The following is a 12334-nucleotide window of genomic DNA, read 5'->3' on the forward strand; positions in this document are numbered from 1 at the left end:
CTCGTCTCTGTTATTCCACCTACATAGACACCTACAAGCACCAACTGTGCCCCGGGCATTGCTCCACCTGTGGGGAGCAGTACCAACACTGCTGCCATAACATCATCCCGGAGGCCTCACACAGCAGCGGCGGCTTAATAGCCGCATACCACAGGTGGCGTCACGAACACACTTTAACAACCAAGCCACACATTCAACTGACACCCACCAGGGCCACGGAGCCGGGCCCAGCCACCACTGACTACCACCGGACTAGTCCGGCCCGGCACCGGGTGTCCCATAGCCCTGGGGTGGGCGAGTCATTTGCTGTTTTGATTACTCCGTCATGTAATCCCTCATATGCGATTTCCAAACTTGTCATATGTCGACTTTACTTTTCTCTCTTCTCCTCTCATCTCTGTGTTTTACCATTTTACCATCAGACAAGCAGGAAGATTAGCTGGACAATAAATGACAAGTACACAATGAATGATCACACAATAACCCATCAAACAGACAAGCAGAGTCAAATTCTAACACTGTGTATAGCAATAAGACACCTGAAGAAAATGTTCCCCTTTCCAAAAATACCCTTTGTATAGATGTAAGATGGGCCATCAGACTCAAATGCTCGAATAGGCCCGATATTCCCCAGTCTGACACTGAACAATGGTGTGGGAATGATGAATTCCCCCATAAGTGTGCCCGTATTGAAAAAACAAACAAGCAAAGAGGAGACTTATTATGACATTATTATTATTATTATTATTATTATTATTATTATTATTATGACAGGAACCTTTAATAGCAGTTTTATGTCTTTAAAGGGGTTTTCTTAGAACAGCAAATAATCCCCTCTCTATAGTGATCCTGAGAATGGGGTCCTGCAGAGTCCCAACTTGTAAGGAATGGGGTTTTATTTGAAGTCCTATGGACAATGAATGTTGTTTTCATTAATCACGTGTCTAAGTCACTGATGATGTTCCATGTAAATATGGCTGACAAGGCCAGAGGGAGATCACATGATCAGTGATGTCACTGCATTCCATCTGTTCTCCCGGTCTTAGACCACATCTGTGATGTCATCTTGTTCTAATGTCTCTATGATGTCATAATTGCCTCTGTGGTTATATGGAACGACGCGGCAGTTGAGAGCTTTGTCTAGAGAGGCTGATCGTCGTTGTACATGAAGCTACCCACCTCTAGGCTCACCATGAGGATTTTGCAAGTCATAATTCTCAGTTTCCTACTGGCAACAGTAAATAGTGCACCTACTCGGAAGAGATTTCACTCAGGATCGGAAGACATCATGTCTGGAGGTAAGAACATCAGAATCTACAGATTATTTTATTAGAATTTTAGGACAGGAGGAAAAGGAGGTCATACTGTATGTGTTATAGCATATTTTATTTATATAAGAAAGGTGATAACACATAAAAGTAACAGCTTAAAAACATGCAAAAGAAACACAAAACAGGCATGCTACATAATACAGAGGCAAGAAAATTGTAGGGACAACATGGAAATCACAGTGTATATTGCTAAAAGAGTTGTCAAAAAGAAAGTATCCCTAAATAGGGCCATGCACCTACCAGAAAAGTGCTGAGTGCATATATAAGCTTCCAAATATATGTGTCCTAAACCAGAAGGGATCCCCCAACCCACCTGGAGGGAACACTTCTGGCTTAGGACACAGATTTTTGGCAGCTTATATATGCCCTCAGCAGTTTTCTGGTAGGTACATGGCCCTATTTAGGGATACTTTCTTTGTGTGCTGATTCCTTTATGCATTTGGCATTTTGCTATAGGGGGAGATCTTTTGGAGATTACCGTTATGGGAGACAATTGTCCCTCTGTATATACATTCATCTCTATCCCCCACTTTAGGAGCCAACTGTACACAGGACACCTCTTTTAGCAATATATACTGTGATTTCCATGTTGTACCTACTATTTTCTTGTCTCTCTATTATTATGTAGCATGCCTGTTTTAGTGTTCCTTCTGCATGTTTTTAAGCTGTTACTTTTATGTGTGTTATCACCTTTCCTATTTATATAAACCTAGCTGTAGCACCCGGCGTAGCCCGGGATAGTAACGGTCTCTCTGTTTCTATCTCTTTTTCTGTCTCTTTCCTTGTCTATCTCTTTCCCTGTCTGTATTTGTCAGTCTGTCTCTTTGTCTGTGTCTATTTCTTTGTGTATGTCTCTTTCCCTGTCTGTCTCTGCCTGTCTCTTTCCATGTCATATTTGTCTGTCGGTCTCTGTCTGTCTCTTTCCTTGGCTGCATTGTGACAAGCCAACATTCCATTTAAGGGCGTAGCTGCGCATTCTTCTGAAGTTCTGGCTGCACTGTGGCTCCCAGCTCCATTGACTTTAATGGAGGCAGGTTTTTGGTGAATAACTGTAAAGCGCAGGGTTAACATTTCCCCTCACAAGATAGTGTATGATGTTCCCTGAGTCAAATGGAGTGTCAGTGCAAAATTTCGTGATTGTACATGCGACGGTGCAAATTCCTTTAGCGGACATACTTACATACATACATACACTCAGCCTTATATAATAGCTATGCTATAACACATATGAACTCCTTTTCCTCCTGTCCTTATATTTATGTTATAGAGTTTGTGTTTGCAGTAGAGTGATCTGACTTTGGCACTCATCTGTACTCATGGTTTACATGGTTATTTGGAGATTTGCTTGTAAGATTATTTGATCAGATCGGCAGATTTTCTATGAATATGATGCAAAGTGGCGTCTCTGGGAGGATTTGTGGGCTCACTGCTTGTCCCACACATGGGGTTCAGGAGGGTAATAGTCCAGTGTAATTCATGGTGGTGACAGAATATATTGTACATATTTTTGTTATTTTAGTTTTCCAATGTTGTCAGCACATAATGTTCTCTGTCCATGATTTTTTTATATGTTATCCAGGAATAAAAATCAAATTGACAACTCTGGTTACATTCCCGCTCCTGGCAGAAGTTATCTCTTATTAGGTAACATACAGTTAAAGGGAACTTGTCAGTGAGGTTTTATATATGGAAGTGTGAGGGTAGGCCTGGGCTATAGGCCGTTTGTCCAGATGTAATAAGATGATCTGTGTATGTAAATAATCAAAGTATAGATGTCGTTGCATAATTATCTGTGTGTCTATATGACAATCGCATAGACGCCATAATATGATTCTAAGGGGTACTTAGCACACTACAACATCGCAGGTGCGATATCGGAGGGGTCATGTTGAAGGTGACGCACTTCCTGCGTTGCTCTCGACATCGTAGTGTGTAAATCCTAGATGATACGATTAACGAGCGCAAAAACGTCGTAATCGTATCATCGGTGCAGCGTCGGCGAATTCCATAATTACGCTGACGCGACGGTACGATGTTGTTCCTCGCTCCTGCGGCAGCATACATCGCTGTGTGTGAAGTCGCAGGAGTGAGAAACATCTCCTACCTGCGTCACCGCGGATCCCGGCGGCTATGCGGAAGGAAGGAGATGGGCGAGATGTTTACATCCCGCTTATCTCCGCCCTCCGCTCCTATTGGCCGCCTGCCGTGTGACGTCGCAGTGACGCCGCACAACCAGCCCCCTTAATAAGGAGGCGGTTCGCCGGCCACAGCGACGTCGCACGACAGATGAGTGCATGTGAAGCTGCCAAAGCGATAATATTCGCTACGGCAGCTATCACAAAGATATCGCAGCTGCGACGGGGGCGGGGACTATCGCGCTCGGCATCGCAGCATCGGCTTGCGATGTTGTAGTGTGCAAAGTAACCCTAAGTCTATGTGCGCACGTTGCGTAATTGCATGCGTCCTACGTCCCCTGCATAATCTATGGAGATTATGCAAGAGCCGTGCGCACGTGGCGTATTAGAGCGCAGCGCTTCGGCTGCTGCCCGAAGCGCGCGTTCTAAGAAGTGACATGTCACTTCTTTCGTGCGCTCTGCATGAAGTCCCTGCTCTGTCTATGGGAGGGGCTACATGCAGAGCGCATGAAATCGGCTTTTGTTTCTGCAGCAATTTGAAGTGCACGTGTGCTGTTCAAATCGCTGCAGAAATTTCTGCAGGGCCTGTACGCAACGTGCGCGCATAGCCTAAGATGTGTGTACAGTAAGGCATTAACGGAGATACTGAAGCCAGAATGAACAACAAAGAGGTATTCATGATATACTGAGAGAATTTATAATCATGATTTTCTCACCAGCTGGGATGTGGGGTGCGAGATGTGGGATGTTCACTCCTTGTTCTTGCTTCAAGGTCAAAGTCGAATGTTGTATTGTATAATCACAAGTTTTTTTAATACACGGGTCAGAAGTGAGCTTCTGCTCAAACGATAAACACGTTTCATTGTCTGATTCATTTATATCTGCGCAGATCAATTTGAACTCCGTCTCTGTGACCCTGAAAAACCCCATTTGTGGTTTTCCTTAAATTCCCAACTTTGATAGAAGCAGTGGTGTGGCTGTATAGGAGATAATCACCCAGTATAAAATGTTCTCTATTGTATAGAGATCCAGTGTACAAATATACTGTATATACTGACGTAAATCAGGCTGATGTGCTCTGGGGTGAATGCACTGGGAAGAAGCAGTTCAGGTGCAGTGACACGCCCCAGTGCACATCAGCCTGATTTACATATGACTTTACACTAGATTTCTCATTATTTCTCTAAACAAAAGGTTTGATGTCTATGGGGGGCAATCACCTATACAACCATACCAATACTTCCAACAAGTTTCCCTTATTTACTGAGGTCATAGGAGAAAATAGTGTCCAAATAATAGTTTGTAGCCCTTCAGCGTTATAGTGCCATATAGCAGATTCCAAATTGGTAATTCTTTACGTCCCCCCAGTGTAGTATTGATAATGAGATATCAGTGTCTATCGCCACACCAACCCCAGTAATTGTAGAATACCAGTGTAGGAGAAGTGTACAAGTTTAATACACTAAAGTGATACTAACAAAATATTTTGTCTCTCTGTCCTTGAATCTAGAACCTGATATTACAAAGATCCCAGGAAAAGGCGTCCAATATACGAGACCCACTGATACAAACGCTGAGGTTGAAGACCTCGATGCTAAAGGACCCAGTTATAAAGGCCTCGATGAGAAAGGCCCTGAATACAGCACCATTGTGATTCCTGTGGCTGCATCTGTCGGCATTTTATCCCTCCTGGTGATACTTATTTACCATTTCTGCATCAGATACAGGTAAGTGTATATAATGATTTTATGTATTATCAAAAGATGAGTTACTGTACGTTCCTACATCTACACAGCAATCACAGCACAGTCCATTCATTGCTCTATTTCTATCTCTGCATTGTTATAGAGAATAATGGTTCTTGGTGTTTGGGGAGTCCATATTGCCCATAGAGTAGTAGAGTCATTTTCCATAAAGTAGGATTACAGGGGATCTCTACTTTGGACAACCAATATTTGCAAAAAGTATGTCTGGATGGACGCCCAGTATTTGTAGAGTCCTGGAAGCAACTGACCCCTTCCCTGCAGCGCCACCACTGGAGAAATTAATCATTACACAGCGTCCATTCACACCAGTGTCTGTATAATACAGGACCGGACCTCCAGAGAGAGATGCCCTGTGTTACTGTTTGTCATATAGCGAAGAGCTGAGGATGGGAAGTGGCGCCCCCTCATTATTACCTCACTATAGAAAAGTAGTTTTCCTAAACCTGATGTCTCTCTTAAAACAGAACTGTACTGGCAACGAATGAATAAATCAATAGTACAGGCGAATGTAGGAAAATGTAGAACATATCAGAGACTCCAGCCTTCTGTCTCCACTTATAAGACACTTCTCCCCCTTCCTCTGCCGCCTGAACTCATCATTCACTCTAAAAAGCCATCTTAACTCTGTTTCCTCAAGACAAGAGGAGCTGCCATTACAGTGAGGGGTCAGGTTACTCCTCCAGGGAGACACAGAAAAGCCAAGAACAAGCCTTTATTTTGATTCAGAGCTGGAGTCACATCCACACGCCTCAGTATTGCTGTCCTCCTTGTATCGTGTCCTTCGTGCTGCTGCTGCTTCAGTCTATGGGGAAAGTGAGGAGGGAAGAGCAGGAATCCCTCTCTGTGTGCTGTGCACAACATGGGAGAAATTATAGCAGCGGCTCCCTCCAGATTACACTGCGAATTAATAGATGAAGCTGCAGAGAAATGTAACACAGCGATACAAGTCCATGTAATGGCCAGAAATGTGCCCCCCCCCCTCATGTACAAATCACAACTTATTCTAAAACGTTTCTTGGAACTATAGTTACTGATAAAGACTTCAGGAGACTGGAAAGTCATTTATTTTTATATATTAATCTGAAATATTATTCTCTCTTTACAATAATCTAGAAAGTCTAAGACACAATCTGATCCGGACACCAATGAAGATCAGAGAACAGTCAGAAAATGTGGTAAGTATAAGAGAAAAAACTACATATTCTATAAAACACTTTTCACTGTTGGCAAAAAATGTATTAAATTGTATAAGAAGCCGCCATAAAACAATACAATGTGTAGAGGACGGCTGAGCAGCCTCCATTCACTTCTATTACACACTGTGGAGGTGATCTGAGACCGGAGGAAAGAAAAAGTGGAGCAGACAAGCAACCAATCAGGATTAGGCTTAGAGACTTCATAGAGTCACTGGGAAATGAGAGGAGGAATCTGATTGGTTATTATTAGAAATTCCTCCCACTCTTTCTTTGCACCGGTTTTGATAAATCTCCTCCCGTTTGTCTAATGTTCTGTCCTTTGTTTCTGTTAAAAAAGATTACTGCAGGAGCCATGTTGTTATCAATATGGAGCCCCTAGAACCGGCTGGAGACGTAGACATCGCTGAAGACCCCGCGACCTGTCCGCCTGCCGCTATTGATATCAACACAGATCTAAGTACTGACAGTAAGTCCTCCAGTCTTTTATCCCCACGCACACTTCTCTTTCTCTCCTCTTTCCTGTAGTCCTATCACAACAATACTGGTGTTTTGGAATTTTCACTTTTTCCAACTTTTTAAAAACTTCTAGTTGATAAATTTGGCTTAAAACTTATTTGCACGGGTAATCCAGCTATTGTTTCCATCCTCTTTCTATTACTGGATAGGGCGACTAAATCGTTAAAACTCAAAAATATTTATATACATATTTATAAAGAGTAAAAAATGTTAAATGTCCTGATACAATCTCTTCTATGTTTATGTTACAGAAGATACCAGAAGAGACCCTATTGTTATTGATATGGAGCCTCTAGAACCGGCTGGAGACGTAGACAGCGGTGAAGACACCGCGACCTGTCCGTCTGCCACCATTGATATCAGCGCAGATCTCTTTGCTGATGGTAAGTCCTCCCGTATTTTATATCCCATATACACTGTTATCTTTCTCTCCTCTTTCCTGTAGTCCTATCACAACAATTCTGGTGTTTTAGAATTTTCCCTTTTTCAAACTTTTTAAAAAGGTTTCTGTCTATAAATGTGGCTTATTTGCAGAGGTAAAACAGCCACTTTTTGCAACCTGTTTCTAAAAGTGGATAGGGCCAGAAAAATAGCCAAAATGTACACGTTTGCTCAAGTATAGCATGGAATATATTTATATATATATCTTTCTAAAGGCTAAAAAAAATTGTCTAAAATGCCCTTATACATCTATGTTTCTGTTACAGAGGATACCAGTAAAGACCATCCTGTTATCAAGATGGAGCCATCAGAACCGGCTGGAGACGTAGACAGCGCTGAAGACACCGCGACCTGTCCGCCTGCCACCATTGATATCAGCGCATATCTCTCTGCTGACAGTAAGTACCCCAGTATTTTATACCCCATGTACATTTCTGTCTTTTTCTCCTCTTTCCTGTAGTCCTATCACGGCAATACTGGTGTTTTCGAATTGTCACTTTTTCTAACTCTTTTTTTAAAAACGTTTCTGTCTATAAATTTGGCTTATTTGCAGAGGTAAAACAGTTACTTTTTCCAACCTGTTTCTAAAAGTAAAAGAAAAATAGCCAAAATTTACTCGTTTGCTCAAGTGCCTCATGCATCATATTTATATACATTTCTAAAGGCTAAAAAATACTTGTCTAAAATGCCCTGATACAATGTGCCCTATGTTTCTTTTTCAGAGGATACCAGCAGAGACCATATGATTATCAATATGGAGCCATTAAAACAAGTTGGAGATGTGGACAGCGCTGAAGACACCGTGACCTGTCCATCTACCTCCATTGATATCAGCGCAGATCTCTCTGCTTACGGTAAGTCCTCCAGTGTTATATCCCCATGAACACTTCTGTCTACAACTTTTTCCCGCTCTATCCTGTCACCTCCCCCCATCAACTGGTGAAGGAATTTTTACTGTTTTCAACTTTTTCGAAAGCCCTATGTCACACAGCTGGGCTAATCTTTATGTGCACAGCTAAAACTCATCTTCGTAAACCTGGATAGCAGACACCTAAATAGCCAAAAAATTCAATGTTCTGCTCATGTAACAGCATTCAACATATTCATATATTTTCTAAAGGCAAAAAAAAAAGTCACAAATGCCCTGATACATTCTCCTCTGTTTCTTTTGCAGGAGCCAAGAGCAAAGAAGATGATGCAACCAATGCAGAACATCAATCCTTGGCTGTAAAAGAACAAAGCCACAAATGGACCAAGACCTACTCTAGTGGTATTTACCGAACCAGCTCCAGTGACAGTAAGTTCTCCAGATTCTTATTTATGAGATTCAAAGTACCAAAACCCCCCAATCCATTCTAATCAAGGGCAGTTGCCTCAAGAGAGAAAGAGATGTAGGGCCGGTGGCGGCAAAGTGTAATAATGTATTCACAGAACACACATCACTTATCCTTCGTGCAGTAGGAAAGTCTAGGATCTCTTCCTCTCCTCTCCTCTCTTTCCCTCACTCCCTCGCTCCCTATTTAATGAACCCCTATGTTATTTGTCTCTGCTTTAGTGGCCACACTACATCACACCCCATCCTGTAGTGTCTCCTCAGGGGTGGCATAATAAGGCGGTGGAGTAGGTGATCTGTGAGGATTAGAGATGATTAAAAAGATTTAGTGGCCATGTCGGTTATTATTTGGCCACCGCACCACTCCCTGTGTTAGCCTGGCACAATGCCTTGCCTTCCTTGTTCAGCAACAATGGCATGGTGCCAGGTCAACTAAGTAAAAGAGAAGTCAGGCCCTGATACATTCTTCTCTGTTTTTTTTGCAGAACACAAAAGCAAACAAGATCATGCAACGAATGAAATGCATCTACGCTGGGCTGTAAAAGAAGGAATCCACAAAGGGACCAAGACCTGCTTTTGTGGATTTTACCATCCCAGCCACGAATGACAGTAAGTTCTCCAGGTTCTTCTTTCATGATATTCCCAATCCATCCCAACCTATTCTAATCAGGGGCAGTTGCCTCAATAGTGAGAGAGATGTAGGGCCGGGGGAGGCAAAGTGTAATAATGTATTCATAGACCACACATTACTTATCCTTCTTACAGTAGTAAAATTTGGGATTTCTTTCTCTTCTCTCTTTTACTCTCACCCTCTCTCCCTGTTTAATTAACCCCTATGTTATTTGCTACCAATTTAGTGTCCATACTGCGTGTAACCCTATCCTGTAGTGTCTCCTCAGGGGTGGGATTATAAGGCAGTGGAGTAGTAGGTCTGTGAGGATTAGAGATGATCAAAAAGAGTCAGTAACCATGTTGGTAATCTGTGGCCCCCACCATAGCCCTGTGAACCTGCTCCTAGCGCCCCTTTTCATTAGATGACGGGCACCATGTCTTGCCTTCATTGTTCAGCAATGATGATATTGTGCCAGGTCCACTAATCCAGAGAGCAGCCAGGATTCTGGTAGGTAGGGCAGGTTCATAGGGTCGTGGTCCGGCAGCCAGAAACTATTACCATGTTGTACTTGACCAGGGTTCTGTAAATATGCTTGTTCATCTCTTGTGACAATACTGGTATTTAGCTTTCTAATAACTACGTCATGTTCTATTAGGAAAGAAGGAACATTAAATGAAGACGACGGCATAAAATAACCAAAACGTTCCTTTTTTCTCAATTATAGTAATGAATGTTTTTGATTTTTGATAAACTTGCTGAGCAAACCTCCTCCTTCCTGCCAGTAAAGATGACTTTCTCTCAGGCCTTCTATTAAAACAATGCAGCGGGGATGCCAAGAAGTGGGAGGAATTTCATGGGGCTCTGATCGGGTGGCAATGGACCACACATGTGGCCGCTAAACCAGTTTTCTGGGAATGTTTTTGCTCAGCTCCAGTGTATGTTATAGAAATCCATAAAATGTTGTCCATAGACTGCTATGGGCCGATACTGCACCTTCCGATGCCTATGACGCTATACGGAGGTACATGGGGAGGTTTTACATGTTTACACTCTTCTATCTGTCCCTCTCTATCACATAAACATCATGTGACCAGTTTTTATTAATTTGTTTTTTTTTTCTTCTTCCTATAAGGCTGAAAACATCAGTTCATCGCCCGGTCATCGAGGCTTTCATCACTGGAAGATTTTTCACCATTATGGCCGGCTTCCATATCCCATATCCATATTCTGTACATAGTCATACTGTGTATATTGATATCCCATTTATTGGCCTAGATTGGAATAATTGAATAGTTTTCCAATCATGCCTTGGGCAGCACGGTGGCTCAGTGGTTAGCACTGCAGTCTTGCAGGGCTGGGGTCCAAATCCCACCAAGGACAACATCTGCAAGGAGTCTGTATGTTCTCCCCGTGTTTGCGTGGGTTTCCTCCGGGTACTCCGGTTTCCTCCCACACTCCAAAGACATACTGATAGGGACTCTAAATTATATAGCGCTGTAGAATTAGTAGCGCTGAATAAATATTATTATTATTGTGCCTTATACCGTTTACTTAGTGTTTGTGTCTGTGGTTTCTTGTGATTTATTAGAAGAACAAAATTGGTGCAATGTATTGGGCACTAAAATGGCAAATTTACGCTTTTCACTCTGTAGCATCCACCGCTAATTTCTGTAAAATCTCTGTGGGGTTATAAGAGGCTACTGTACTTGTACACCCCACCCCTGGAGACCTCAGTCCACGTAGAGAGTAAAGTACACAATGTTGATGTGTTTACAGTTCGAGTTCGCCCATCACTAACGAAGTTTGGGTTTTGTACAGGACATCTAGTGTCAATGCAAGGACCCCGAACATGGGCTTCTCACGGAAGTCCGTGTCATTGTTCGGTTTCAGCCACCTGGATAAGAATAAAAAAAAGGAAGCAATATGATGATTTAAGCAAGACAATTATATTTACCAAGTCTCCGCGCAACTGTCACACTGCTTACAGGTCTGCTCATTAAATCTCATGCATATTCACTGCTTCCCCCATCCACCCTCTGTGACATCATCTGTAATTGGTTGTAGTCAGACTGTCTGCCTGCATGCTGGCTTCTGTGATTGGTTGCCCTCACACTAGTTGTCTGGGTCCCCGAAGTGGAGTGCAAAAACAAATAATTGGAAAAAATGGTGTAGGGTCCCCCGTATTTTGATACCTGCTGGATGCTGCAACCCCCCAGCTGTGTGCATTATCTTGGCTGTGTATCAAAATATGAGGGACCCCATGCAGCTTATTTTAAATTATTTAAATAAATAATAATAAAAAAAAACAAAAAAAAACAGCCAAGATAAAGCAGACAGCTGGGTGCTGGAATTCTCAGACTGGGGAGGCCCAAGGTTATTGGACCCTCTCCAGCTCAAAAATAGCAGCTTGCAGCTACCCCAGAATTGGTGTATACATTATATGCGCCAATCCTGGCTCCTACCTGGCTCATCCCAATTGCCCTGAAGTGGTGGCAATCGTGGTACTATAAAGGGTTAATGACAGCTATGATTTGTCAAAAAATCACATCTGTCATCAAGTCTGAGGTTAGTAATTGGGTCTATGAGACCCCCCCATTACTAATTGTGTAAGTAAAAAAAATGAACACAAAAAACAAAGAAAAATTATTTATTTAAAAAAACAAAAACAAAACAGAAACACCCTATTTTTCCAAATTATTAACCCCCCCAAAACACCCCTGCAGGTCCAATATAATTCACACCACGACGTCCCCTAATGATCCCGGCTCTGCTACATTAGAGGTCACCGTGCGTGGTCACATTGGAAAACGTGATCGATCACTGCGGCTGGCGCGACACACTGCCTTGTGGAACCTTTGACCTATGGATTTATATTGATGACACAGGAGTTCCAAGACAGGTTCCTAATGAATTCAACGCAAAAAATCTAATTGCTGCAGCCTTTAAGAGTCTTTCCTGATGTGGTGGGCGACTGTAAATAAAAATGTAGATTGGGGCGTTGCT

General features: G+C 42.5%; 1 protein-coding gene across 1 annotated transcript; it reads left to right on the forward strand.

Annotated features, from left to right (window-relative positions):
* Positions 1-1164: 1164 nt before the first annotated feature.
* LOC142290003 (uncharacterized) lies at positions 1165-10803 on the forward strand. The gene is made up of 10 exons (XM_075333954.1): positions 1165-1298; positions 4977-5193; positions 6346-6407; positions 6766-6894; positions 7196-7327; positions 7652-7783; positions 8108-8239; positions 8560-8682; positions 9204-9327; positions 10464-10803. The coding sequence occupies exons 1-9, from the start codon at positions 1166-1168 to the stop codon at positions 9323-9325; spliced, it is 1182 nt and encodes a 393-aa protein (XP_075190069.1). The 5' UTR covers position 1165; the 3' UTR covers positions 9326-9327; positions 10464-10803.
* The last annotated feature ends 1531 nt before the right edge of the window (positions 10804-12334 follow it).

Source organism: Anomaloglossus baeobatrachus, chromosome 2 (genome assembly GCF_048569485.1).
Source record: "Anomaloglossus baeobatrachus isolate aAnoBae1 chromosome 2, aAnoBae1.hap1, whole genome shotgun sequence".
Lineage (NCBI taxonomy): Eukaryota > Metazoa > Chordata > Amphibia > Anura > Aromobatidae > Anomaloglossus > Anomaloglossus baeobatrachus.

Coding starts and splice junctions, on each gene's coding strand:
- LOC142290003 (XM_075333954.1), top strand. CDS start 1,166: ATGAAGCTACCCACCTCTAGGCTCACCATGAGGATTTTGCAAGTCATA. Junction 1,299..4,976: donor GGAAGACATCATGTCTGGAG/GTAAGAACATCA, acceptor CCTTGAATCTAG/AACCTGATATTACAAAGATC. Junction 8,240..8,559: donor CGCAGATCTCTCTGCTTACG/GTAAGTCCTCCA, acceptor TTTCTTTTGCAG/GAGCCAAGAGCAAAGAAGAT.